General features: G+C 51.1%; 9 protein-coding genes across 9 annotated transcripts; 4 read left to right on the forward strand and 5 right to left on the reverse strand.

Annotated features, from left to right (window-relative positions):
* Positions 1 to 448: 448 nt before the first annotated feature.
* BJY04DRAFT_227972 (amino acid permease/ SLC12A domain-containing protein) lies at positions 449 to 2377 on the forward strand (the record flags this gene model as incomplete). The annotated part of the gene is made up of 7 exons (XM_073718739.1): positions 449 to 574; positions 622 to 865; positions 916 to 1005; positions 1063 to 1274; positions 1321 to 1795; positions 1849 to 2090; positions 2144 to 2377. 7 exons carry the CDS (start codon positions 449 to 451, stop codon positions 2375 to 2377), a joined length of 1623 nt encoding a protein of 540 aa, XP_073570863.1.
* Positions 2360 to 4117, reverse strand: BJY04DRAFT_227975 (acetylornithine deacetylase). Its single transcript, XM_073718740.1, has 2 exons — positions 3154 to 4117; positions 2360 to 3081 (listed from the first exon to the last, which is right to left on the reverse strand). Exons 1-2 carry the CDS (start codon positions 3998 to 4000, stop codon positions 2594 to 2596), a joined length of 1335 nt encoding a protein of 444 aa, XP_073570864.1. The 5' UTR covers positions 4001 to 4117; the 3' UTR covers positions 2360 to 2593.
* A 1835-nt stretch (positions 4118 to 5952) lies between these two features.
* On the reverse strand, positions 5953 to 8686 carry BJY04DRAFT_227977 (beta-glucosidase H; the record flags this gene model as incomplete). Its single annotated transcript, XM_073718741.1, has 3 exons — positions 5953 to 7831; positions 7894 to 8371; positions 8437 to 8686. 3 exons carry the CDS (start codon positions 8684 to 8686, stop codon positions 6010 to 6012), a joined length of 2550 nt encoding a protein of 849 aa, XP_073570865.1. The 3' UTR covers positions 5953 to 6009.
* A 279-nt stretch (positions 8687 to 8965) lies between these two features.
* Positions 8966 to 10991, forward strand: BJY04DRAFT_218569 (uncharacterized protein; the record flags this gene model as incomplete). The annotated part of the gene is made up of 5 exons (XM_073716344.1): positions 8966 to 9168; positions 9240 to 9702; positions 9764 to 10116; positions 10166 to 10411; positions 10475 to 10991. 5 exons carry the CDS (start codon positions 8966 to 8968, stop codon positions 10989 to 10991), a joined length of 1782 nt encoding a protein of 593 aa, XP_073570866.1.
* Positions 10992 to 11111: 120 nt separating this feature from the next.
* Positions 11112 to 12813, reverse strand: BJY04DRAFT_207723 (GMC family oxidoreductase; the record flags this gene model as incomplete). The annotated part of the gene is made up of 4 exons (XM_073713891.1): positions 11112 to 11535; positions 11639 to 11940; positions 11981 to 12535; positions 12592 to 12813. The coding sequence occupies 4 exons, from the start codon at positions 12811 to 12813 to the stop codon at positions 11112 to 11114; spliced, it is 1503 nt and encodes a 500-aa protein (XP_073570867.1).
* Positions 12814 to 13692: 879 nt separating this feature from the next.
* Positions 13693 to 16372, reverse strand: BJY04DRAFT_218572 (Six-hairpin glycosidase; the record flags this gene model as incomplete). The annotated part of the gene is made up of 2 exons (XM_073716345.1): positions 13693 to 16181; positions 16363 to 16372. 2 exons carry the CDS (start codon positions 16370 to 16372, stop codon positions 13693 to 13695), a joined length of 2499 nt encoding a protein of 832 aa, XP_073570868.1.
* Positions 16373 to 16599: 227 nt separating this feature from the next.
* BJY04DRAFT_207725 (general substrate transporter) lies at positions 16600 to 18264 on the forward strand (the record flags this gene model as incomplete). The annotated part of the gene is made up of 3 exons (XM_073713892.1): positions 16600 to 16739; positions 16793 to 17546; positions 17611 to 18264. The coding sequence occupies 3 exons, from the start codon at positions 16600 to 16602 to the stop codon at positions 18262 to 18264; spliced, it is 1548 nt and encodes a 515-aa protein (XP_073570869.1).
* Positions 18265 to 18515: 251 nt separating this feature from the next.
* On the forward strand, positions 18516 to 19955 carry BJY04DRAFT_218574 (uncharacterized protein; the record flags this gene model as incomplete). Its single annotated transcript, XM_073716346.1, has 3 exons — positions 18516 to 19390; positions 19440 to 19526; positions 19577 to 19955. 3 exons carry the CDS (start codon positions 18516 to 18518, stop codon positions 19953 to 19955), a joined length of 1341 nt encoding a protein of 446 aa, XP_073570870.1.
* A 732-nt stretch (positions 19956 to 20687) lies between these two features.
* BJY04DRAFT_207726 (general substrate transporter) lies at positions 20688 to 22753 on the reverse strand (the record flags this gene model as incomplete). Its single annotated transcript, XM_073713893.1, has 7 exons — positions 20688 to 20792; positions 20925 to 21082; positions 21172 to 21570; positions 21637 to 21756; positions 21810 to 22090; positions 22159 to 22298; positions 22328 to 22753. 7 exons carry the CDS (start codon positions 22751 to 22753, stop codon positions 20688 to 20690), a joined length of 1629 nt encoding a protein of 542 aa, XP_073570871.1.
* Between the last annotated feature and the right edge of the window lie 163 nt (positions 22754 to 22916).

Genomic DNA, 22916 nt, shown 5'->3' on the forward strand with positions numbered 1-22916 from the left:
CCTGTGATATCATTCAAATCCTCACAGACAAGGAAATTCGACAGAAATCTTTCTTTTGACGAACGGAACGCATGCTCCGCGGAAAGCTCCGGCCTTCCCTCCCTAATGCGGGACGGGGAAGGCGACCCCGAAGCTAAAGGGTTAGGTATCGTCTTGTTATCGCGTGGCATTGGTGATAAGTGCTAACCGTCCAAGTGGATACCCCTACTCCAACTCCGCATTGATAGCCGCTTTGATAGACGTTTTGAGATATAGCTCAAGCCCCCGGGCTTGGGGTTGGGGCTGGCATTCCGTCATAGCAGACCTCCTAAATCATGATTTGCTGATTGCATTGTCTCCAACAAAGCATTCCGCAGCTGATGGTCTCTTTAAAGGACACTCCGTGCCGCATCATTTTTCCTGGCTTCAAAATATTCCGAGCTTTGCTATTTGATGTGTTTTGTTCAAGATGAGTATCGAGAAGAAGTCAGAAAGTGCACTTTCTGAGGGGTTGGAGCCGACGGTTAGCGTGGATGTGGGCGAGACGAACCATCATGGAGATTTGCATCGGACTTTTACTCCAAGACAGATTCATGTGAGTTGCTGCTGGTCATCTGCGGACTTTTATGCTTACTTCTGCAGGTTATCGCCCTAGGCTGCAATATCGGCAGTGGCTTGTTCATCGGCACAGGCAAGGCATTGGCCAACGGTGGACCAGGAAACATGATCCTAGCGTATCTAACTGTCTGCATCGGGGTCTGGGCTCACTTGCAAACTCTAGCAGAGATGACCATTGCGTTTCCGACGTCTGGAAACTACATCGACTATGCTGATCGCTGGGTTGACCCAGCGCTAGCCTTTGGGGCTGGGCTCGCGCAGTGGCTAGGTATGCTTTCTGCTCCATGTAGTATTCCGGATACTGATGGTGTCTTCTAGGGTGGACTGCTGTATTTGCATCAGAAGGAACTTTCTTTGTTGTCCTTGTAAACTATTGGGCACAGGATGCTGTGCCGGAAGCCGCTCTACGTATGTGCCCTAGGTTCCACTTTATCAGCCACCAGCCCTAACTAATATTTCTGGAAGTGTCGATCTTTGTTGTGATATGCCTGGTTGTTTTCTTTATGCCAAACACTTGCTTTGCATGGCTTCAGTACTTCGGCTCGTTGGTCAAGGTGTTTCTCTTCATTTTTAACACCATCATCTCTCTGGCTATAATCGGCGGCGCTGGATCCACCGGCTCAGTCAAAGATGGAAGCACATGGACGGAGTTGCCGGTCTTCAAGAATGGCTTTGGGGTAAGTCACTTCCCCCTAGAATCAAACAAGAATACTGACCAGTCAGGGCTATGCTAGCGCCGCTCTCCTCGCTATCTGGGCTATCGGCGACCAAATCTATATTGGCGTGCTGAGCGGAGAGGCAAAGTCTCCACGATACTCTATGGCCCACGCTGGCAATGTTGTCCCATGGCGCGTGAGTGTTTTCTATATGGTCTCTGTAGTCCTGGTTTCAGTAATTGTGCCATCCTCCGATAACCGGCTCCTCGGCGGATCCGGCGTCGCTGCTTCCCCTTTCGTGATAGCCGTCAGCGACGCAGGCATCAAGGGAGTCCCGGACTTGATTAATGCCTGCATGATCATCGGCATCCTAGCCATCGCACTAGAGTGCATCTACCTCCCGTCCCGAATCCTGCGAACCATGGCCCTGCAAAAGCTCCTCCCCTCCTTCATCGCCAACGTCGACGAAAGCGGTCGCCCACGCTGGGCGCTCTTATTCACCGGGGTCGTGGGCGTCATTCTGACCTACATGAGCCTGAGCGGTACGTATCTCCTCTAACCACCTAGCAATACCAATCTAAGAGAGAAATCCCAGGAAACGGCCTCGAAGTCTTAAACTGGTTCATCGCAATTACCAGCGCCTCCTTCTTCATCAACTGGGCCATCGTCGCATTTACCTCCTTCCGGTTCCGCGCCGCCGTCAAGGCCCAGAATGCCACGCTCTTTACCGAGAGTTACAGCTGGACTTCGTTCCTCTGGCCTCTTACCCCGGTCGTTGTGCTTGTGATTTCGAGTCTGCTTCTTGTTTGTCTCCTGTATGCGGGAATCAAGCCTTTGGTGGGTCTCTCTACTCCTCAGTAGTGATGTTCTGACGCTGACTGGGATTTTAGGGCGATACGGGCTTTACGGCGTATAATCTCTTTTCAAACATCATTGGGATACTCGTTATTTGTGTGCCGACGTTGCTGTATAAGGTGATTCTGAGAACGGAATGGCGGGATCCGGCAACGGCGGATCTTGTTACGGGGAGGAGACAGCTTTCGGATGAGGAGATCATGCTGATGGATAAGCATTATGCAAGGCCGGCTTGGAGGAGGATTGGGACGTATGTCAAGTTGTGGTAGAAGCCAAGGTGGTTTGCTGTAGAAGTAGATGAGATATATATAGAAGGAGATACATATAGAGAAGGTGCTGTTATCAGTCTCTTGACCTATAGCAGAGTTTGTATTGCATGGCTGGATCCTGTCACTCCAGCTTATTCCAGTCTATCCTACTCTGGCTTCTTCGTGTCGCCAATCCCTGCCGTGATATTTTACAATTGATTGGTAGTTCTTCTAATCTCAATTCGCAATCTCCTCCAACCCACACCACTCCGCAATGAACAACGCAATCGCAACAGTCACCCTCTCTAAGCTCTTCACACTAACCCACTCATCAAACCCATGAATATTCGAACTAATAGGTCCATAGCACAACGCAGGGACCCGATCATACAGCGCATGCACCCTCGTATCAAGATACGCAGCCGTAACAAACGACTCGAGCTCTTTCCCCGTTGCATGCTGGTGCGCGCGCTGCAGTGTCTGCTCGGCCGCACTGCCGGGCTCGAGCGTATAGCCCTCGGCGAAGAAACCGTTCCATGTAACCTTTGGTGGGTTCTTGCTGAGGAAGGAGTCAGTGCTTGCAAAGTCGGCGACCTTCTGCTCGATTTCAGCGGCGGCGGAGGCTGCGGGGGTACCGGGGAAGGTAGCGAAGCGGCAGGAGACGCGACACCAGGATGGTACGGAGGAGGCCCAGTCGCCGGCGTTGAGCATGGCGATGTTGAGGTCTGTAGGAATTGTCAGATAACAATTCATATCTTACCTTGGTAAGTAAGAAGGGTGGGTGCGTGAAGACATACTCAACGGATGCACCTCACTCTCAAAATACTCCCCAACCTTCACATCCCCAACCTTCACATCCCCAGCATCATCCCCCCTCCTCCCATTCCACTCCCTCTCCAACTCCCTCAACGCCCCAACAACCCTCCAACAAGCATCAATCGCATTCATTCCCTCCCCCATCTCCCTAACATGCACCGGCACGCCCCGAACCTCAACCTCAAACCACAACACGCCCACATTCGCCCGCACCAGCTTCTCATCCATCGGCTCCGGAATCAGCACCGCATCCGCCTTATACCCGGCCAAATGCGTCATCAGCGTGCCGTTCCCTGTCGATTCCTCCTCCACTACGGACTCCAAGATCACTCTCGATGCAGGCTGGAACCCACACCGTCGCAGCGCATCAAGCGCATAGAGATTCGCTGCGCTGCCAGCGCGCATATCTGCGCCGCCGCGGCCGTATAGCCGGTCTCCCTCGATAAGACCGCTGTAGGGATCGTGCGTCCAGAGATCTACCGGGCCGGTGGGGACGATATCGATGTGCGCGTTTAGGATCAGACTTTTCCCGTACTGGGCTTGGTGGGTTGGTTCATGGATGCCAATGACGATGGGTGCTTTTGAGTGTGTTGCGGAGAATATGCCGGCGCCTGGGTGGGACGAGAGGCGGGATTCGTCCATTTCGAGGTTTGTGGTGCTGTACCCGCGGGATTCGTATTGGGTTGAGATGAAGGATTGCACGGCAGATTCTTCGCCGCGCTGGCCGCCGAATTGGATCAGGCGTTGGGTGTAGGTAAGTTGGTCGGTGAAGCCATCGGAGACGGATTGGGTGATTGAGGTGATTTGGGCGGGGGTGAGGGGGGGCATTTTGAGGGTGTTGGTTGTTGGTTGAGATTGAGAGTGAGAGTGAGAGAGAATTCAATTTAAGAGGTACATACAAAGGACAATAAGTAGATAGGTAATTGGAGACCATCTGCAATCGGCGGTTTTGGCCATTAAGCTCCTTGGCTTTTGCCGACGGATTGACATGCAGCGGGGTAAGTCAACCAACTACTCCAAGTCTCCAACAGCTATCAATCGGCATACAGGTAGATGATGGTACTTCCATCCTAATCTCAGGTGACCTGCGGGATTAGTCATTTAGCTATGATGTCTTGAGAAAAGAATTAGGGCTTGCGGCGGTGCGCCCCGGTCGTGGTGTAGAAATAGCCGACCAGATATTTCAGCAAACCACGAGATACTAAAACAAGTATTTCATTCTAACTAATCGCTTTTAAAGTGACGATGCAGTGAGCTTCGATCTTCTAGTACGAGGGCGGGGAGGCCTCTATTGTCGTGTCAGTGCTCTGCATCTTCTGTCGATTGGTGCTCTTAGCTGCAACCAACGCGGCCCAATGCGTCCTCAGCCTATGGCTAACTTTAAGATATAAAACGTGGGGCTCAAGCCTCATTTCTATTCTTGGATTTAACCCATGCTCTAGCTTCTGGTGAGCTTTTAACCACAAACATTTATCCTCCTCTTGAATATGTCTATGCACACCAGCCTTGGCACTCAGTCTCAGCACAATATATCGCCAAAGTGGCGACCAATCGATCGGCCGAACCAAGATGTAGTTATAGAGCTCCACCTTTTCGAACCGTCAAACAGGCAAAGCGTTTACCTGAGATCGATCCGCAGACTCCTATCGGTAGAGTCCATGCAGGAGAGGTGTCTTGCAGAACCGACCGACAAACGAGTGCACAACCACCTCCAGCGTCGTCATCACCGAGTGGACCACGCTCATCTGCGAATACGGGGCGTGGGGGGGCGTGGGGGGGCGCAGAGCGGCTCCAGGGAGTGGATTCGGTAGCGACTCGGACTCTGATGATGACAAGAGAGGAAATTCGGGAGACTCGCCCCAGACATCACCTCACTATGATGAAAAGGAACAAGAATCTTCCGCGGGCAAGATTCCTGCAAGAGACGCCAGGAATCTCGAGGAGAACCCAATATCGAGTGATGAAACCGCGGACCAGACGGCAAGCGGTACCAGCGAGACAACAGCAAGATTACCATGAACACTATATTTCGAGTTGGGACGATGGGACAGATAGACGGGATTTGGACACGGCCGGCGATGTTGATGATGCTGATTTCTTTGAGCATAAGAAGGAACTGGATGATGCAAGAGAGCAGTAATCTATTGCCAATGGACTGGAGGAATTTTGCTTCTGAATGGTTCCTTCTTGTATAACTTTTTTTGAATTATGTCCTTGCTGCCCATGGATCTAGCAAGTCTGTACTCGCTATGAAGGTAAGTTATAAACTGTGATTACTATGTTCCAATCCACCATATCAGGCTGGGACAGGGACTCACTCATTCTATACTCTGGCCACCTAGCTCGCTTGAGTTAGGTTCAATAACACCAGTTCAGCTATGTAGGGGTGGATAAAAAAAATATTAGACTGAGAAAACGTTTTCGGCTGATGATACCAAGCGCGATGGCGGTGGTGCCGATGACACCGGGCTGAATGTTGGCGCCGGCAACGTGGTCGATCTTGAAGGCCAGGACGTTCCTATAGCTGGTTGACGGTATTGTCGAGACGCTCCCGGTCGATGTCATGGTTGATGCGCCGACTCTTGATGGTCTCGGTAACTAGACGTGTTTTATTCATCATGCCTCTCTGGGGAGCAATTAAATTTTGCTCATTATGCTAGTGGTGTATCTAAAGTTCGGGGTATATGTCTGATCTACATGCTCTGCTGATATACAAGTGTACATATTTTGTCTTTTATTTTGTAAATAGCGATTACTTTGCGGTAAACAACCCTAGGTTGTATGAATATATTCAGCTTGAAAGACAAATAAATCTATTTTCTGGCACATCAACAACCTTACAGCCCATTCCACCACCTCGTATGTTCTACCTCAAACTCCGCCTTAAGTGGCGTATTCGCACTCGAATTCCCAACCAAGGCAGTGAACTTCCCCCGCTCCTGCACCCAAGCATGCCGCTGCTCATCCCAGAAACTAGTTGCGTATTTCTTCGAGACCTTGATCGTCACGCGCTCAGTCTGCTCTGCTTGGACGAAAACTTTCTTAAACGCCTTAAGTTCCTTGACGGGTCGGTTGATGCTCGGTTTGTGCTGGGCGATGTAGACTTGGATGACCTCAGCGCCGTCCATGGGTCCGGTATTCCGGATTGTGAGGGTGTGGGATATAGTATCGTTGTTGTCGTCGTCTTGCAGGGTAAGCGAGTCCAGATGGAATGTTGTATAGCTAAGCCCATGGCCAAACGGAAATGTGACCTCCCGTTTACATTTCTCGTAGAAGCGATAGCCTATGTAGACCCCCTCGCCGTAGATCGTGCGCCCATGCTCACTGAGGTAATTCAAAAATGCGGGGTTGTCTTCATTGCTGCATGGGAAACTCAATGGAAGCTTTCCGCTTGGGTTGGTGCTTCCAAAGACAATATCTGCGATTGCATTGCCTGTTTCGTTGCCGCCGTACCAGGCTTGGATTAGGGCTGGCACGTCATCGACCCAGGGCATTGCCACGGGGGTACCGGATTGAATGACAACGGCCGTGTTAGGGTTGGCTTCGACCACCGCTTGGATGAGCTCGTTTGTTCCCGGCGGTAGGTCCATGCTGCTGCGGTCGTAGCCCTCGCTTTCCCAGTCACCGTTGAGACCGGCGCAGAGAATGACCTGATCGACGGATTTGGCTAGGGCCACTGCGCTGTTGAGTTCTGTTTTGAGATGTATCTTAGGCGTGCCGCCCGCTCGAAGACCACCGGCGCTTAGGGAGTTTGAGCCGCTGACTTCGAACGTACGAGTTGGGAGGGTGCCAAAGGTGATGTGAATGCGGTAAGCCCGGTCCTTGCTGAGTTTAATGCTGCCTATCTCCTCAACTGTGCCGGAGCCAAAGAAACTGTCGCCATGGGTTTGCGTTGTTTCGTTATCGACGACGCATTGCTCGTCGACGAACAGTTTGCCAGTCCCCGAAACAGAGAGACTGAACTCGTACTCTGCTGTTTCTGGTGCGGTAAATGTGCCGCATAGTTCCAGGTAGAAAAGGTTGGATTTGATCTTAGCATTCTTGTAGTCGTCGAGGAAGATGTCTGACGTGTCGATATAGAGTGAGTCGACGGCTTCTCGATTCTGAACGGACGGCGGTTCAAGGTATAATTTCATGTCGAAGCCCGCGAGGCCGTTTTTGGCTTTTGTTAAGCGGGATAGGAGTGGAAGCTTTTTCCAACCGGCGGCTCCGAGTTTGTATTTGACATCTGGCACTTGTTTCTTCACCCCTTCTAGTGGCGTTATTGCATAGTAGGGTTTCAATGATGCCGAACCGCCGCCGCAGTAAGCTGCAAAGTCTGCGTTGGGGCCAATCACGGCGGTGGTTTTCTCTTTCTTGAACGGTAAGACGCTGTTAGTGTTCTTGAGCAGCACAAGGCCAGAAGATGCAACCGAGCGAAGGACCGATGATGTTTCGGGTGTGTCAATAGTTAATTCTTCAGCATCCTCGGGGATGCCCAGAGGGAAAAGTCGTTTCACGAGCTTGAGCACCTCCCTTACGCGCTGATCAAGTTCAAAGGTCAGCAACCTTCCAGAAGACAGAGCCTGTTTTACAAGCCCGCCGCGTATATAAGTCGGACCGGGCATTTCCAAGTCAAGACCGGCTTGGATAGCTTCAGTAGTTGAGTAGAGACCAAACCTGTCATGCGTTATTCCACGTTAGCCTCGATTTCGAACACGAGTTTTTCCAAGTCGACTCACCAGTCAGACATAACCAACCCGTCAAACCCCCATTCTTTCCTCAAAACGCCATCAATGAGCCCGGTATGCTCACTAGCGTGTGTCCCATTGACCTTGTTATATGCTGTCATGTAAGCCAATGGTTTACTGTCTCTTTGAGCGATCTGGAAGGGGAGAAGATAGATCTCCCTCAGAGCTTGCTCTGAGACAATTGCATTGACGGACTGCCTCTCATGCTCTTGATCATTGCACACAAAGTGCTTCAGTGTAGCTGCTACCCCTGTGGACTGGATTCCACGAATTGTCGCAGCACTCATTTCACCCGCTAGAACGGGATCTTCGCTAAACGATTCGAAGCCTCGGCCTCCCAGCGGTGAACGCTGCATATTCGTGGTAGGGCCCAATATGACAGATGCTCCTTTGGCAATCGCCTCACGCCCTTGTAGTGTTCCTCCATTCTGTACCAGCTCCGTGTCCCATGTAGCCGCAAGAGCAGTTCCTATTTACAGTACCTCTGCATTAGCAAATTTGTACTCAGTGAATGGAGCGAAGATAAGAAAATACCACACGGAAAACAGGCAGCAGGAACTCCATTGAAGAACCTCGTTCCTCGCACCCCATTCGGTCCATCAGTTACGCGAATCTTGGGAACCTTCAAGCGAGGTATAGCCGATGTATGCCACGGATCACTGCCGGAGATGAGCGAGATCTTCTCATCGAGTGTCAGCTCCAGAAGAACGTTGTCGATGTCAAAGTCTTCGTGAACCTGCTGAGGGCTTTCGGCGCCTCTGGTGTGATTGGGAGGTGTTGCCATGCCGGCTCGGATGCGCCAAAGACCGAGAGAACAATCAAGGATATCATGGAGGGCAAGAAATGAGGTGGCGTAGTTAGCTTCTATACTTGCTTCAATATTATCACGCTTGCTCGGTGCAGCTGGTCCCGATTGTGGATGTAACTTTTATATGGCGGCTGTAATTACCATTACCGAAGCGGTTCCGGGATTCCGCGGACGTCTCCAACTCCTTGACTCCGCGTCCACGCTCCCATCCATCCTGCTCTCAACCATTCTCTCTGATTTGACCTCTTGGACGAAATGCCTCCAGACCCTGTCGGTTCCTCGCGCAAAAGGCAGCGAATAGCCCCAAGCACCAGGCCCACCTATCCCCGGAAACGTGCCACGCAGGCTTGCCACACCTGCCGCCAGAAACGAATCAAGTGCGATAACGAACACCCAGCCTGTGGCTCCTGCACAAACCTCGGCGTACAATGCATCTACAGGGAAAATGACAACTCCACGTTAGTGTTTGCCCTCAATTGTGGGGATGGCTCGGTTCAAGAACTCCCGACTGATCAGGTAAGCTTCACAGCTTCGATCCCGCCAGCATTGCCATCCTGCAGCGGCTAGAGACTCTGGAAGAGCTCTTCCGGGCTGCACATCCGGCTGTGTCAGAGACACAGACGGCTACCGTGGCAGAGCCGCCCTCGATAGTAGGGCCATTGAACAACCTCGACTCGCCGGCGTTGGAGAGGAAAGAGCCTGGCGCTCCATACCATATCAACGTTGAGACCATATTGGGGTGGTCGGTCTTCCAAAATCGAGGCCTGAAGCAAACAAAGTCCCTGCGTTCTCTCCTTAAACCTCAAAGCTCGGATTTAGAACCACCGCCGCGGCTTTTAGACTTCGAGAACAGCAGTGCTAGGGAGCTGTTTCGGAAATTTCTCGAACACGTCCATGCTTATAACCCCGTTCTGGAAGTCGAGAAAATTGAGCAGTATATCAGGGACACCCTCTATGATGGAATTGCATGGGATGCTAGGTCTTGTTTACTAGTGAGTTCAAGTTTCCAGGATAAAAAGGATGCGTACTAAAGAACATTGTCTCTATCGTCAGCTTTTGATATTTGCCCTCGGTACTATCTCTGGTTCAAGTGATAGTACTCATTCCGAAACATCATCAGATTTCCGCTACTCAGAAGAGTTCTCAAAGGCAGAGGAATACTTCTCGGCGGCTCAGAAACGGCTCGGTTCCTTGCTCTGCAAAAATGGCGTGATAGAGGCACAGGCGTTCTTCTATGCAGGAGTATACCTCATGGCAACTCTCCGGCCGTTCGAGGCGTGGAGGATGTTTGTGCAAGCATTGGCGTGTTGTGAGACCTTTGATAGCCATCAGCCAGATGCAGAGCGTGGGCCAGAGAAAGACAATATACGAAGAACTATTTATTGGACTTGTTTCAAGTCAGAATTGTGAGCGCTATCAGTAGTCACCTTATACTACTTGCTAATTTGCTTCTAGGGAGCTTCGATTAGAGTTGAACGTGGGTAGAAGTTGCGTCTTGGACTTAACCTACCCAGCATTCTTCCCATCTCCTCCTATAGGCCTCAAATCCGAAGAAGAAGCTGTGTGGTACTTTTACCTAGCTGAAATAGCTCTCCGACGACTCGGCAATCGCATATTGAATCACCTTTATGATCAGAATCAGCGTGGAAACGCCTCGGACGTAGAAGCTATATTGAATTTTGAAGATCAAGCAACCGGTTGGTATGTTAACTCAATCCCGAATCATCCCGTCATTCCTCTATCGACTAAGCATTGCTCCCCCAGGCTTTCTTCTCTCCCTGCACTCCTAAGCCTCGGAGATCTCTGGAACCCAGGCTCAGCCGACACCGAAGACACCGATAGTCACTCCGCCCTCCGCTTCATTCTGACCGGCCACCTCATCGACTGTTACGAAATGATGTATTGGCCCTTTGTCGTAGACGCAATTCACAATACCACCTTAACTACAACTCCTGACTTCCAAGCCCACCACAAGAACTTTGCTCGCAAAGGATTCGACCTTTGCATGCTCCGGATCTTACAAAATTCGCCTGGCTTCTTCGATCGCCACCACGGTACATGGTTGATGCTACGGTCGTGTACGAGAAGTGCCTTGGTTCTGATTGCAGGGGTGTTGATGGGGTTAGAGGAATTGTTACCGCCAGACTGGGAGGGGGGTGTGGGGAAGGTTCTGGGGCTGTTGAGGTATTGGAAAGATGAGGCGGCGGATGTTGCGGATAAGTTGGAGATCTTGGAGTGGTTTATGGATAATTCTAGCGAGAGGCCTTGGAATGTTGTTTAAAAAAAATGTATATAGGAGTTTCTTTGGACTAGGGTTCCAAGGTTCCAGTGAAAGCATATCTTTCCTAATCAATGCACTTAATGCATGTAGGGGTTACATTGCAACAACCTCCTGTTGAAACTACGCAGACCGCGAAGACTGAATCAAATCTGCCGCTCGCTCAGCAACGGCATACACCGTAGCGATGGGATTTGCATGCGGGATAAGTGGGAAGACACTCGCGTCGACAACACGGACGTTAGCCGTGCCGTAAACCTTCAGGTCTTGATCGACAACCCCACCGGTATCTCGAGGTCGCATGGCAGCGGTACCGCAAGGGTGTGCGGAAGGCATACCTATAGATTCCTTCAACAGGCGTCTCAGCGACTCCCTATCAGTGGTTGGCCGAGCTTGGAAGAACGGTTGGAGACTCGGGGAGGAGAGAACCTCCTCCAGCTGCTCGACATGGCCAACAAGAAACTCAAGATCGAGGTCGTTGGTAAGGAAGCGGGGGTCCATAGAGGGAGGGTCTATTGGATCTGCGGTAGTGATATGCGTGTTGCCACTTGAAAAAGGGGAATGATGGGATTGCTGCCAGAGCAGCCATGCCAGGAATGATAGCCAGGACAAGACAGGCAGAGGCTTGTTTCGGATCTTAAAGGATACACCGGATTTCAAAGTATCGAGGATCCATTGGGGCATGTGACTTGGAAAGGAGTTCCTGTATTTGGTTGTCTGGCAGGCGGACAAAGGCTAATGCCTTGTAACCAGGACTGATACTATCAATATCCGTGCCGGTCTTAAGAGACGCTGTCACTATGCCCATGAAATGACTTTGTAGGTTCTTTCCAACACCGGGCAGGTTGCTGACAAGATGGATACCCAACCTGTCAAGTCGTCCTTTGTCGCCAATACCAGATAGTTCCAGTATCTTTGGGGTGTGAAAAGCCCCTGCTGCGAGTATAACCTCCTTTGAGGCCCTGACGCTGGATATGGTTGGTATCCGCGACAAACTCTACTCCTGTTGCTGTTGCGCTTTGATCAGCTTCCGGAGAATCAAACAGGATACGTCGAGCGGTGACACCGGTTAGTATGGTCACATTGCTACGGGTAGAGAGGATAGTCCCATATTCACTGGCTGCGCTGCTGCGTTGCCCAGTTTCTGAGTCTATTGTAGCAGCAAGAGGGCGAGTGCCCAGTGTTGACGTTTCAGCAAGGAGATCGTCTGTGTGTTCATATCCACGTTCCTGGAAAGCTCTTTTCCACGCCTCCAGTAGGGATAGGTCGGGTTTGCCTTGCGGTACAGAATATGAGACTCGTATTGCAGCAGGAGGGTGAGGTAGTTTCAACCCCAAGGACTGAGAGCCTCGTGCACTGGAGTCAAGCGTATACGTCTTTTGGAGATAAGGAAGCAAAGTATCCCAATTCCAGTCTGGATTTCCGATTGAACCCCAAGCATCAATTTCAGCCGGAGATGGTGGGACGAATATACTGGCGTTTATCATAGATGTCCCGCCTAGAAGCTTGCCGGCGGAATGGTTGAACTGTCGATTGTTAACGCCTATCTTTCCACCATGTTAACAAACACTCTATGTGGCTTCTAACGCGGTCTCTCCTGTACCTGAGGGGCCATCTTGAAATTCCAATCCAGGTCAGAGCCAGTAAGACTCTCCCAGGCGAAAGGGTCCTGCACTCGCGTATCATTGATTCGGTCCAGACCACTCTCCAGGACCAACATGTGCTGAGTCGGGTCCTCAGACAGGCGGCAGGCAACAACAAGGCCTGCAGTGCCTCCTCCTATGATAACATAGTCCGGGTTCCGAAGAGCGCTTGGGTCGGTCATGATGAAAGCGGAGAGCATATGGGGACAATAACCAGGATCAAATGAGGATGATGAATAACAAGACTAGGTATTGAGATGAGGCGAGTCAGAAGTGAGACTGCTAAAAGATCTTATAGTTCCGTTTGCTTGGTTGCTGGGCAGCCGGACTCGAGACAAAGAAGAACTGTTTGAGGCATTGCCAAATCAACAGGATATATTATCACAGCTAATGCTGCTAACCATCCCCGGTCCCCTCTCCTAGCAGACTGCCAGTAGCCATGATCTTGGGGCCCCTTTTCGAGGAAAGAATGGCCCAGGTATACAGTCCAATTACGACTGTAGGGAGACAGATGGATTCTGCTGACCCCCTGGATAAGCGGGGTTCAAAGACAGAATCCTAGCATGCTGTAGTATACTAGCACCTATAGCGTCTGTCAGATTGGCAGTATCTTGAGAGGTGTTGCAGCATCTGTATCTGGCCGATGGAAGTTGTTTGGCGCCAAGTGCAGAGGCCACCAACGTAGACCCTCATTGACAGCCTCCCTCGGTCCTTGACGCTTCAGCGGGATTGCGATAGTTCAGGTATTCTGCGTCAATCTCTACTAAAGCAGTATACAAGACGCTAGAGGAATACTAGTCATATATAAAGTAGCTAAGAGATAATTAGGGCTGTCTCATAGTAATCTCGGGATTATCCAGCTTTATCTTAGTCACTCCTAGAAGCACCCTGGAGTACTTAGAGCGCACGCTGTAGATGCACCTAAGCACTACCTTGCCCATAGCCTAGAGCCACTCCCAAAGAAAAAAGAAGCATCCTCTTAGCTTGAATCCAGAAATAAAAGACTTGGACCTTCTAGCGAAGAACATGGTATATATGCATGGGACAATCAACAACAAATTTTACGAGTCAAGATACCCTTTCGCAAGAGTGACCGTTACTTCCCCACCTGCACCCCCATCCAGACTCTCCACACGCCCATTTGGGAACTCCGCCCTAACAACGCCTTGATCCGGGCCTGATTCCAAGCTCAAAGACACACAAATATCACTTTCACCTCCCTCCTTGGGCTCCCAACGCACGCCCAATAGACAAATACCCCCATCCCTAACAACAGGAACCTTCGCCTCAAACCTCTCAAACAGGCTCACCCTCGGCCTGAAAACAATCACATCCCCTTCATTCCTAACCCCCGCAACCTCCACCAAAGCCTCATGCAGCAATGAACTCCCCCAAGCATGACAATCCGAGCGATTCGAAACACTATCCTCGACCCACGTCGTCAAGTTCTGCGCTAGCTGAGACCGCCAGGGATCCCAGAATGTGTGAAAGCGGGTGTTGTAGAGTCCTGCACTAGCGAGAGAGAGGGCGCGGAGGGTATAAAAGGACATTGCAGTTGAGGCTTTTGTGAAGTTGATTTTTCGCGCTGAAGAAGGGAGAGTGTTCGGCGGAGCCGTGCATTCTGTCATGATTTGGCACGCCAAATGACCCTTTGCTGCACCGCAAAGGACAGCCCAGACTTGACTGTTTTGGCTGTAGTCGGTTTCTGGCAGGGCGGTTGCGGCGAGGCCGTCTGTGAAAAACTGGCTGTCGAAGCAATGTGTTAAGAGGGCTTTGTTGATGTTCTCTGCGCGGGACTGGTACTCTTGCGCTAGGGAAGGGCGGCCTGTTGCTGTGAGGAGCGGGCAGAGGGCTTGCAAGGTGTAAGCGTATAGCATGTTCGTGTATGATTGGTATCCTGTTCTTTCGGCTGCCGGTGGGATGCCCATTGGTTTCCAGGGTTCAGCCCAGTCGACAAAATCCCATTGGTCTGGGTTTTGCCTGCTCCGGATTAGACCGATGTCTGGGTTGATGCGGCGGGCGAAGGTCTCGAGGACACCGTCGGCTGCCGGGAGGAATTGGCGGGAGAAGTCGGAGTTGTTGAAGTGGTGGAAGTGGTCTGTGATCATGCAGATCCAAAAGAGGGAGAAGTGTGGGATTATTTGGGGTTGGTGGGCTGGTGCACGGCTCTCCGTGAGGCCTAGTCTAGGTGAGTAAGAGTTGTGAAGTTGGTTGATTGCCTGTCTTGAGAGGCGATCGTCGCCTGAGATACAGTAGGTGAAAAGAGCCGAGCTCCTTGCATCCATTGCGTATTGTAGCTGTTCGTAGAAGGGACAGTCTTCGTAGCAATCGTGCATGCAGTTGGTGAGGGTTCGAACACTAGTAGTCCACATATCTTGGTAGATGTTGTCGGCAGATGGAACTCGGATGCTTGCAAGGACTTTAAGAGGATAATTAGTTTTTGTCAAGTCAATTCGCTTCAAGACGAGATCCGCTTCCTCGGAGACTTCGATGTTCAACGCTAAGAATCGAAACGTGCGCATATGAAAAGGGGCAAAGACTTCCTCGTCCGCCTGTTTCTCATGATACAGCAACTCGTGCCTTGATCTCCTCGCAGTAATTCCCCCGAAGATGTACTCATCATGCGGACCGAGGATCTTTTTAGTGGTATCGCAACGATCACCCTTCCGACGAACATAAGGCACATAGTAAGGGGTGTCTTCATAGCACTCCGAATATGTCACTCGGAGAACGCTTTTTCCATGCTGAGGCCATTCGAATCGAAAGCAAGGGAAGCACGTTATGTGGGCCTCAGCTTCGATCTCAAGATAATGTCGACTCCCAGCTGGAAGACGGATCGTCAATGAATCATCTTCAGGACCGACACCGAGCAGAACCTTCTTCCATTCTGTTTGTGGCAGAGTGCTTTGTAGGCTGCAGATTGATTTCAACTTGGCTGGTTCATATCTTGATGGCGGTATAACTCGCGGAGACAGCTTCCATGGTGCGGAGAGGCCGTGGGAACTTGGAAACAGCAGCTTCTTTGCTGGCACCCATTCTGGGCTCGCTAGATAATAGATGCCATTCGCTCTTTCATAGATGTGTAGGAAGTCATCTTCAGGGTCGTCGGTTGGCAATCGTGTTGTTCTATCGATGGCTGTCTCCCATGTACCATCACTTTGAAAGCAGCTACTCAAGGTGTCCGACTCCAGGTGGCGGATGAGTAGGCCCGGCCGATTTAGACGTGGAAAGCTTGTGGCATGCGGAGTGGCGTAGTACAGTCGCAGAACCCGGACATTGATGGTATTCTCGCCTAGGTGGAGGTAAGGGCGGATGTCGAGCTCATCGTAGAACCAAAGGTGCTGGTCACCCTTGACTGGCCCGACAGAGACTAGACGGGAGTTGATATAGAGCTTGTATCGAGTGTCGGCGGTAATGTGGATGACGACCGGCTGAGAGGGAGGAAGACTGTCTGGTAGAATCACTGTTTTGCGAAAATGAACGAAGGTTCCTGCTGATGCCACATTGGTCTCTTCGGACCATTCAGGGTGCCAGATCCACGTGGCCATAGCTGCGAGATGATGAAGAGCAGAAGGGAAGGTCTTGCGGGGACGGTTATGAAATGGATGGAAGCCGAATGAATTGGAAGCGTTCGGGCTAGTGGTGACCGACGAGATGGTGACCCGGGATTCCGCAGGCAGTCAAGGGGGTGATCCGGCACTCCGCGGTCGTCTTCAATCTTCTCCACTCACACTCTCCCATGATGATTGATCCCATCTCTCTCCACGAATCCACCCCGATTTTTTTTTCTCTCCAGAATCACCCCATCTTCTCCGTACTCGTACCCCCGCGAGCTTGCTTACAGGGATTTCCCCAGCCTTCAATGAGATTCCAACTCTATATAAAGTCTCTCAATCTATTCCAACCAACCCCGGATTGATGAGCATTTACCCTCACAGCAAAACAATCCACCGCCAGTTTGCCTCACCATGACTACTCGCAATAGTATCAGTGTGGCCCCAGGCATCCCAGAGGGGAGTGTCGACGTCGATCGCTGGTGGAAATACAAGAACCTACGCACCCTCAACTTGCTGATGGTGTTCCCATTGCTCTCTCTCTTCACTCAGGGGTAAGCTTGAGCCCACCAGAAGCATTCATAGATAGACTGACGCCGGGGCCCAGATTCGATGGATCAATGATGAATGGCCTTCAGTCTGTAGAAGGATGGCGGTCCTATTTTGGGGAACCAAAAGGTGCCACCTTGGGCCTGTTCAATGCTGCATATCCTATCGGCGGCTTGATGGCCACCCCCTTTATCTCCCTCGTCAACGATGAGTTCGGACGTCGAGTCGGCCTGGCCACAGGGGCAGTCATCTGCTGCTTGGGTGCAGCCATTCAAGGTGGCGCCCAAAATCTGCCAATGTTTGTGGTTTCTCGTGGCATTCTAGGATGCGGAGCCGTCTTTCTCGGCTCCTCTGGGGGTCCCTTACTCACTGAGATTGCGCATCCCGCCCATCGAGCCACAGCCACAGCAATGTTCAACACCACCTATGCCCTTGGCGCCATTATAGCTGCATGGACCACGTTTGGTACATTTCGTATTGATGGAAGCGCCTCTTGGCGTATCCCTTCTGCCCTTCAGGGCGTTCCTTCTGTGGTCCAGCTGTTGGGCCTCTATTTCGTTCCGGAAAGCCCTAGGTGGCTTATATCCAAGGATCGTGGAGAGGAGGCACTGCAGGTACTTGCTAAGTATCATGCCGAAGGCAATTCGAACGACGCCCTGGTCCAAGCGGAGTACAATGAAATCAATGAGACCCTCGCCTATGAACGCAGTGTCAGCAAATCCAGCTGGGTTCACGGTTACCTCGAATTCACCCGTACAGCAGGAAATCGAAAGCGTCTGTTCATTGTACTCTGGAGTGCCTGCTTTGCTCAGGTATGTCTTTCCCTTTTTTATCCTCGCTGTCCAAACTAAAATGCTAATGTGCGGATACTTTTAGATGTCCGGCAATGCCTTTGTCTCGTACTATCTAGCCCCAATTTTGACATCTGTCGGGCTGACTTCAAGCCTTGAACAAACACTGATCAATGCCACTCAGCAAATGCTTTCGTGGCTGTCTGCTTTATATTTTGCCACCCTTCCGCAGAAACTCGGGCGTCGCATCCTGTTCCTCGGCTCCGGCGTAGGTATCTTCCTGTGCCTGATCGGCATCACAACTGGCAGCGCCGTGTTTGCCAAAGATGCCTCGAACAAAGCGGCAGCCGGAGCGACAGTGGCCTTTCTGTACCTGTTCTCTCCAGCGTACAACTTCGGTATCAATGGCAACCTGGGTCTGTATATCGTTGAGATACTTCCCTTTCATATCCGCATGAGGGGACAAGCTTGCTTCCAGCTTTTCTCCACGTGTTTTACTCTACTCTCGACCTATGCCTTTCCAATTGGGCTGGAGAATATGGGATGGAAGTTCTACACCATCTTCATTCCTTGGGTTGTGGTCGAGTTTGTTGTGGTTTACTTTGTTTACCCGGAGACTAAAGGGTTTTCTTTGGAGGAGATTGTAACAATCTTCGATGGCGAAAGGCTGGCTAGGCATGCGCAGGAAAAGCAGGACAAGGATGCTATTGACGTGGAGTATGCCGAACTCAGAGAGTAGACTACTTTGAAGAGGAGGTCCGAGACAGGTCTTTCGTATTAAGTTTGACTGTATATAGTCTAGACCGCTGTCAGCGGCACCCATGAGCAAGGCTGTAAATGAGTTGGATATATTGAAATATAATTTCATCGCACAGACCTGAATTGGATAAATCCTGAATGACTCCAGCTTCTGGGCCCCGTGCACGTGCCTATACTATCCACGGGAAATCTCATGGATCTGCCTTCCCCCTCACTGAAGTACTCTCACTCATGGCGTCCTCCTCCTTTCCAACCCGACGCCGCGCATGGCTTGCCTGTACCACTTGTCGTGCTCGCAAGACGCGATGCGATGCTGCGAGACCGAAATGCAGCTTGTGTGCTGCTCAAAAAGTCGACTGTGTCTACCAAGACTCGCAGCAACCGAAAGTTGACCCTACTGCAAAACTACTCCTGGATCGGATCCAATTGCTCGAGGACCGTCTGTTTGCGTCACCAACTCTCTCCGGTCAGCACGGCAATCCTGCATTCTATTTTAGCCGCCCACCGACGACTCTGCAGGACCAAGGACCCGAAGCTACCCGCCAGATACCTGTTTCGCTCCAACATACAGCCAATGCCAATCATATCTTCAACTGGCCTATTGTCCGTGGACTGTTTTCAGAAGCAGGACAAACACAGGTACTCTCAATTGGCGCCACTGATATCTTCTTCAAGCCACCAGAAGAGACCGCCGTAGGCAATCCCCCACCCGAGTCCTGGAGGCTCTTTCAGCCCGGTGGTCCCCTGATTCTTGACGTGTGCATTGATATTGTCCATGCATACTTTGATGAGGTCAACACATTCTATCCACTACTTTCTCGCAGTGAAATGCTCCGTGTGCTCGAGAACGTGTCTTTGGCTGAGCGACCCTTGGGCCGAACTTACGCTACTGAGCCACCAACACGCTATTGCCTAATTCTACTAGTCCTTTGCATGGGTTCATTTGTCCGCCGAGGAGGCAATCAAGCTCGACTCGAAGATAGTCAGCCATTGGAGGCTTTTTCGCAGAGCATGGATTGCCATCTCTGGGAGAAAGCAAGTTTGCTGCTGGGATATGTCTCGTCGATCAGGACTCTCGAGGCAGCACAGTGCACTATGATTGCAGGGTATGGATTCTAGCTTCGCAACATTCTATAGCTAACGTGAAGCTGGAAGCATATACAAGGGCGCTTTGGGCCGAGTGGCCGATTCCTTTCACTGGGCACACATCACATCAGTTAAGTGCACTACCCTCGCCAAAGTGTACACTCAGTCTAGCCCCCCTTTTGACCTACTCTAACGCGGTCACACAGAGCTTTATGTGATTCCAATGAGTCTGACACCTTTCCCGAGGCTTTTCGTCGCCTTTACTGGATTGCTTTCATCTACGAAAACGACTATACCTCTGAGATCTCCATAGGTCTGCCCTCTGGAATTGCCCTCTATGAGGATGTAGTTCCTTATCCAGTCCAAGGCGCATCCTTCGACTCAGCAAGTGATGCCCCCTCCCCAACACACCCAAGCTTGGACCATAACGACGAAATAATTGCTTTTCAAATCTCCACCAACGCCGCCATTCGCCGTTTCCTCAACCGTGTCCACAGCATAATTTACGACACCGAGTACCAGGGACATACCACCCGACCAGACCACACCCAGTGGCTCTTCAGGATCACGGATGAATTCTCCTAATACCACGACGCCATCTATAGGCACGTCCCTGGATTCCTATTGACACCCGCAGCGAAATTTACAGATCCAACCGAGACCGCCCACTTACCCTCATTGCCAACCTCAGATTCATGGCCCAACCATCTGCAACTGAGTAACGACCCCTGGAACGTTCTCCGCCTCCAAGGCCGCTATCACGCTTGCATGCACATCATCCACAGACCATTCGTCGAATACGTGCTACAGAACACAGGCTCTTTCGCAGAACATCCGGACAGGGAACTAATATTACAGAAATGCCGGCTTTGCCTGCTAGGCTGTATAGGATTTATTGAAGTTTTCGATATCGAGATCGCGAATAGTGTCACATGTCTTTTTGCGACAGGGTTGGCGTGAGTTTTTCTTTCCCTATCCAGACTTCCTTCTTCGCAATGATTAGCTACTGTGTATTTCGTTCCTCTCTAACTTCGCCTGACTGCCACGTTTCGTATATACCAAGCTGACCTAATATATCGGTGACCAAAAGAACATTTAGCTACCTCATCATTCTCCGAATCGCGACGACCTGTGTGCACTTCTGTGACATATTACCCGCGAATATCGAGACTGTGATATCAATCGGTCAGAGGAACCTACAGCGGCTCAGTAAGAGCATCGTGGAGTTTCAGTGGCATTTGCGTTTTCTAGAGAATTCGGATGCGGTTGCTGCTGGTAGGACAGGGTAGAGCGGGGGCAGAACTTATTCTTATTTTTTCAGGATATAGGGATGATTTTCAGTCTGAATATATGCCCTAAGAATGTGACTCGGTCTAGTGGGTCTAGGTAGTGATTCTTGAAAATTCCATGTACACCCCCAAGCTCGATGTATGTCCAATCAGTTCACCTATACTGAAATTAATACCGTCCTTTGCTCTTCCCTTAAACATCCTCATCCTCCACAACATGCACGTCCTCGAGATCCGTCTTCAGCCTCTTTTCGTCGAGATGCACATTCGTTTTCTCCCCGTCAAAGAGCACAGCTATTTCCTCGAGGCCCTTACCCTTCGTCTCGATGAACCACCCGTACGCGATTATGCACTCAATCGCGATGATAACCACGTAGACTATGCAGTATCGCCAGCCGATGTTGTCGAGGCCGATAGGATTGACTACATCTCAGCAAACAAAGTTAGCCATACTCCACTCAGATACCCATACCACATAACGAAGTCTGGATAAGGAATGAGGGACAACCCACCATATTGATTAACAAAAACCGCCGCCTTGGTCGAGCAAACATAAACCGCCATTCCCTTCGCACGAATTGAATACGGCAAGATCTCCACCGAGTAGGCCACACTCAATGGCCCAAACGCAATGCCGTAGAAGAACCCAAACACGAAGATAAGCGCCATCACGACAATCCCCGACGCGCTGGATCCGGTCTGGTCAAAGTTCGCGGAGGCGACGGTCCATGCTATAAAGACTGCTAGCATTCCGATGGTGGATGTGCGGAAGAGGAGGCGCCGGCCAAGACGCTCGACGAAGAAGGCGGCTGTTAAGCCGAGGGCGAAGTTCCAGATTTGGAGCACGCCGTTGATCAGGGCTTGGGTATCTTTGTTTGTTATTCCGACGGTGTCCATGACGCGGGAGAGGTCTAGGTAGAAATACATGATTAGAGGCTGGAGTTCGAAGGTAGCCAGGCTGAGTAGGGAGTCCTTACAGTATGATATAAGACCATTGCCAGACCATTGGCTCATTAGGCCCATGCAGAGGACTAGAAACATGCGGAACCGGTTGCCGCTGGTGCTGATCATTGACTTCCAGGTGGTGTTTTGGGAGGCTGGTGTGCGTCAGCGGACAGGTAGGCCTTTGAGAGGTAAATTGCGAACGAACTCTGTTCCAAGAAGATTGCTGTTCTAATCTCTTGATATTCCAACTTGACTAGCTCAGTCTCTTCACCCTCACCGTGGTATTTCCTGAGGGCGTCAAGGGCTTCCTCGCCCCGGTCTTTCGATATTAGCCAACGGGGAGACTCGGGGAGGAACCAGATGGTGGAGAGCTGGATGATACTTGGGATCATCTGAAACAGTGATGGAAGCCGCCAGGACCAGGTGCTCTCGATCTCTCTTGTCCCGAATGTGACCCATGCTGCTATAATGCTACCAAGTGTCCAACTGCATAGTGAGTAGAAGTTAGCTTCGGAACTTAAGAGACAGATTAGAGCAGGACCAGCAAGACTCACCAGACATTACAAATCGCTGTCATGGTCGCTCGATCCTTGGGATGAGATAACTCTGAAACAAGGCTCGGTGCTGATGTCGTTGCGAACGGTAGCCCAAATCCAAGGGTAAAGCGACTTGCAAGGAACATATCAAGTTGGTGCTTTCGCATTGCAAAATGGCGCCCGCCACCATAATCAAACTGCCCACGGTAACACCCCAGCGACGACCGAAGCGGTCTGCCACCCATGGTGCAAAGGGAGTGGAGCAGATGCTACCAAGTGGCATGATGGCACTCATCAGGCCGAGCTTGGAGCCCCGAGGATTGTCAAAGAAGTCGTCGAAATAGGAGACCGTCTGGAGGGCGTTCATCATGGAACCATCATAGCCACTAGTTGTATAGGAACAAAGGGCAGCGGGAAAGAGCAGAAAGTACAGATGCCGCCGAGCGGCAGAGCGGTACCAGGCAGGAGCCTTTTGGGTCAAGTGGACAATGGTCGAGGGGCCCGGCGCATTCTGTTCGAGGCCAGGAAGGCCGTCTTGTTTGCGGGCTCTGCGAGCTTCCTGATCCTGGCGAGGAGCTGGGAGGCGCTGGCGAACGGTGTTTAGGATAGGCATAGTGAGCAGTTGTCGGTTGAGAGACACAGGGACTTGAGGACGAGTGCCATGGTGTAGTGTTGACCATGACCTTTATATAGACGCGGGGATTTTGCCCAGCATTATAGAATCTCCCCACGGGGAAACTTGTCATGACCGCAGAGCGATGGTAAAAGACGAACAT

The sequence above is a fragment of the Aspergillus karnatakaensis genome (genome assembly GCF_047715665.1).
Source record: "Aspergillus karnatakaensis strain CBS 102800 unplaced genomic scaffold BJY04scaffold_26, whole genome shotgun sequence".
In the NCBI taxonomy this organism is placed as follows: Eukaryota; Fungi; Ascomycota; class Eurotiomycetes; order Eurotiales; family Aspergillaceae; genus Aspergillus; species Aspergillus karnatakaensis.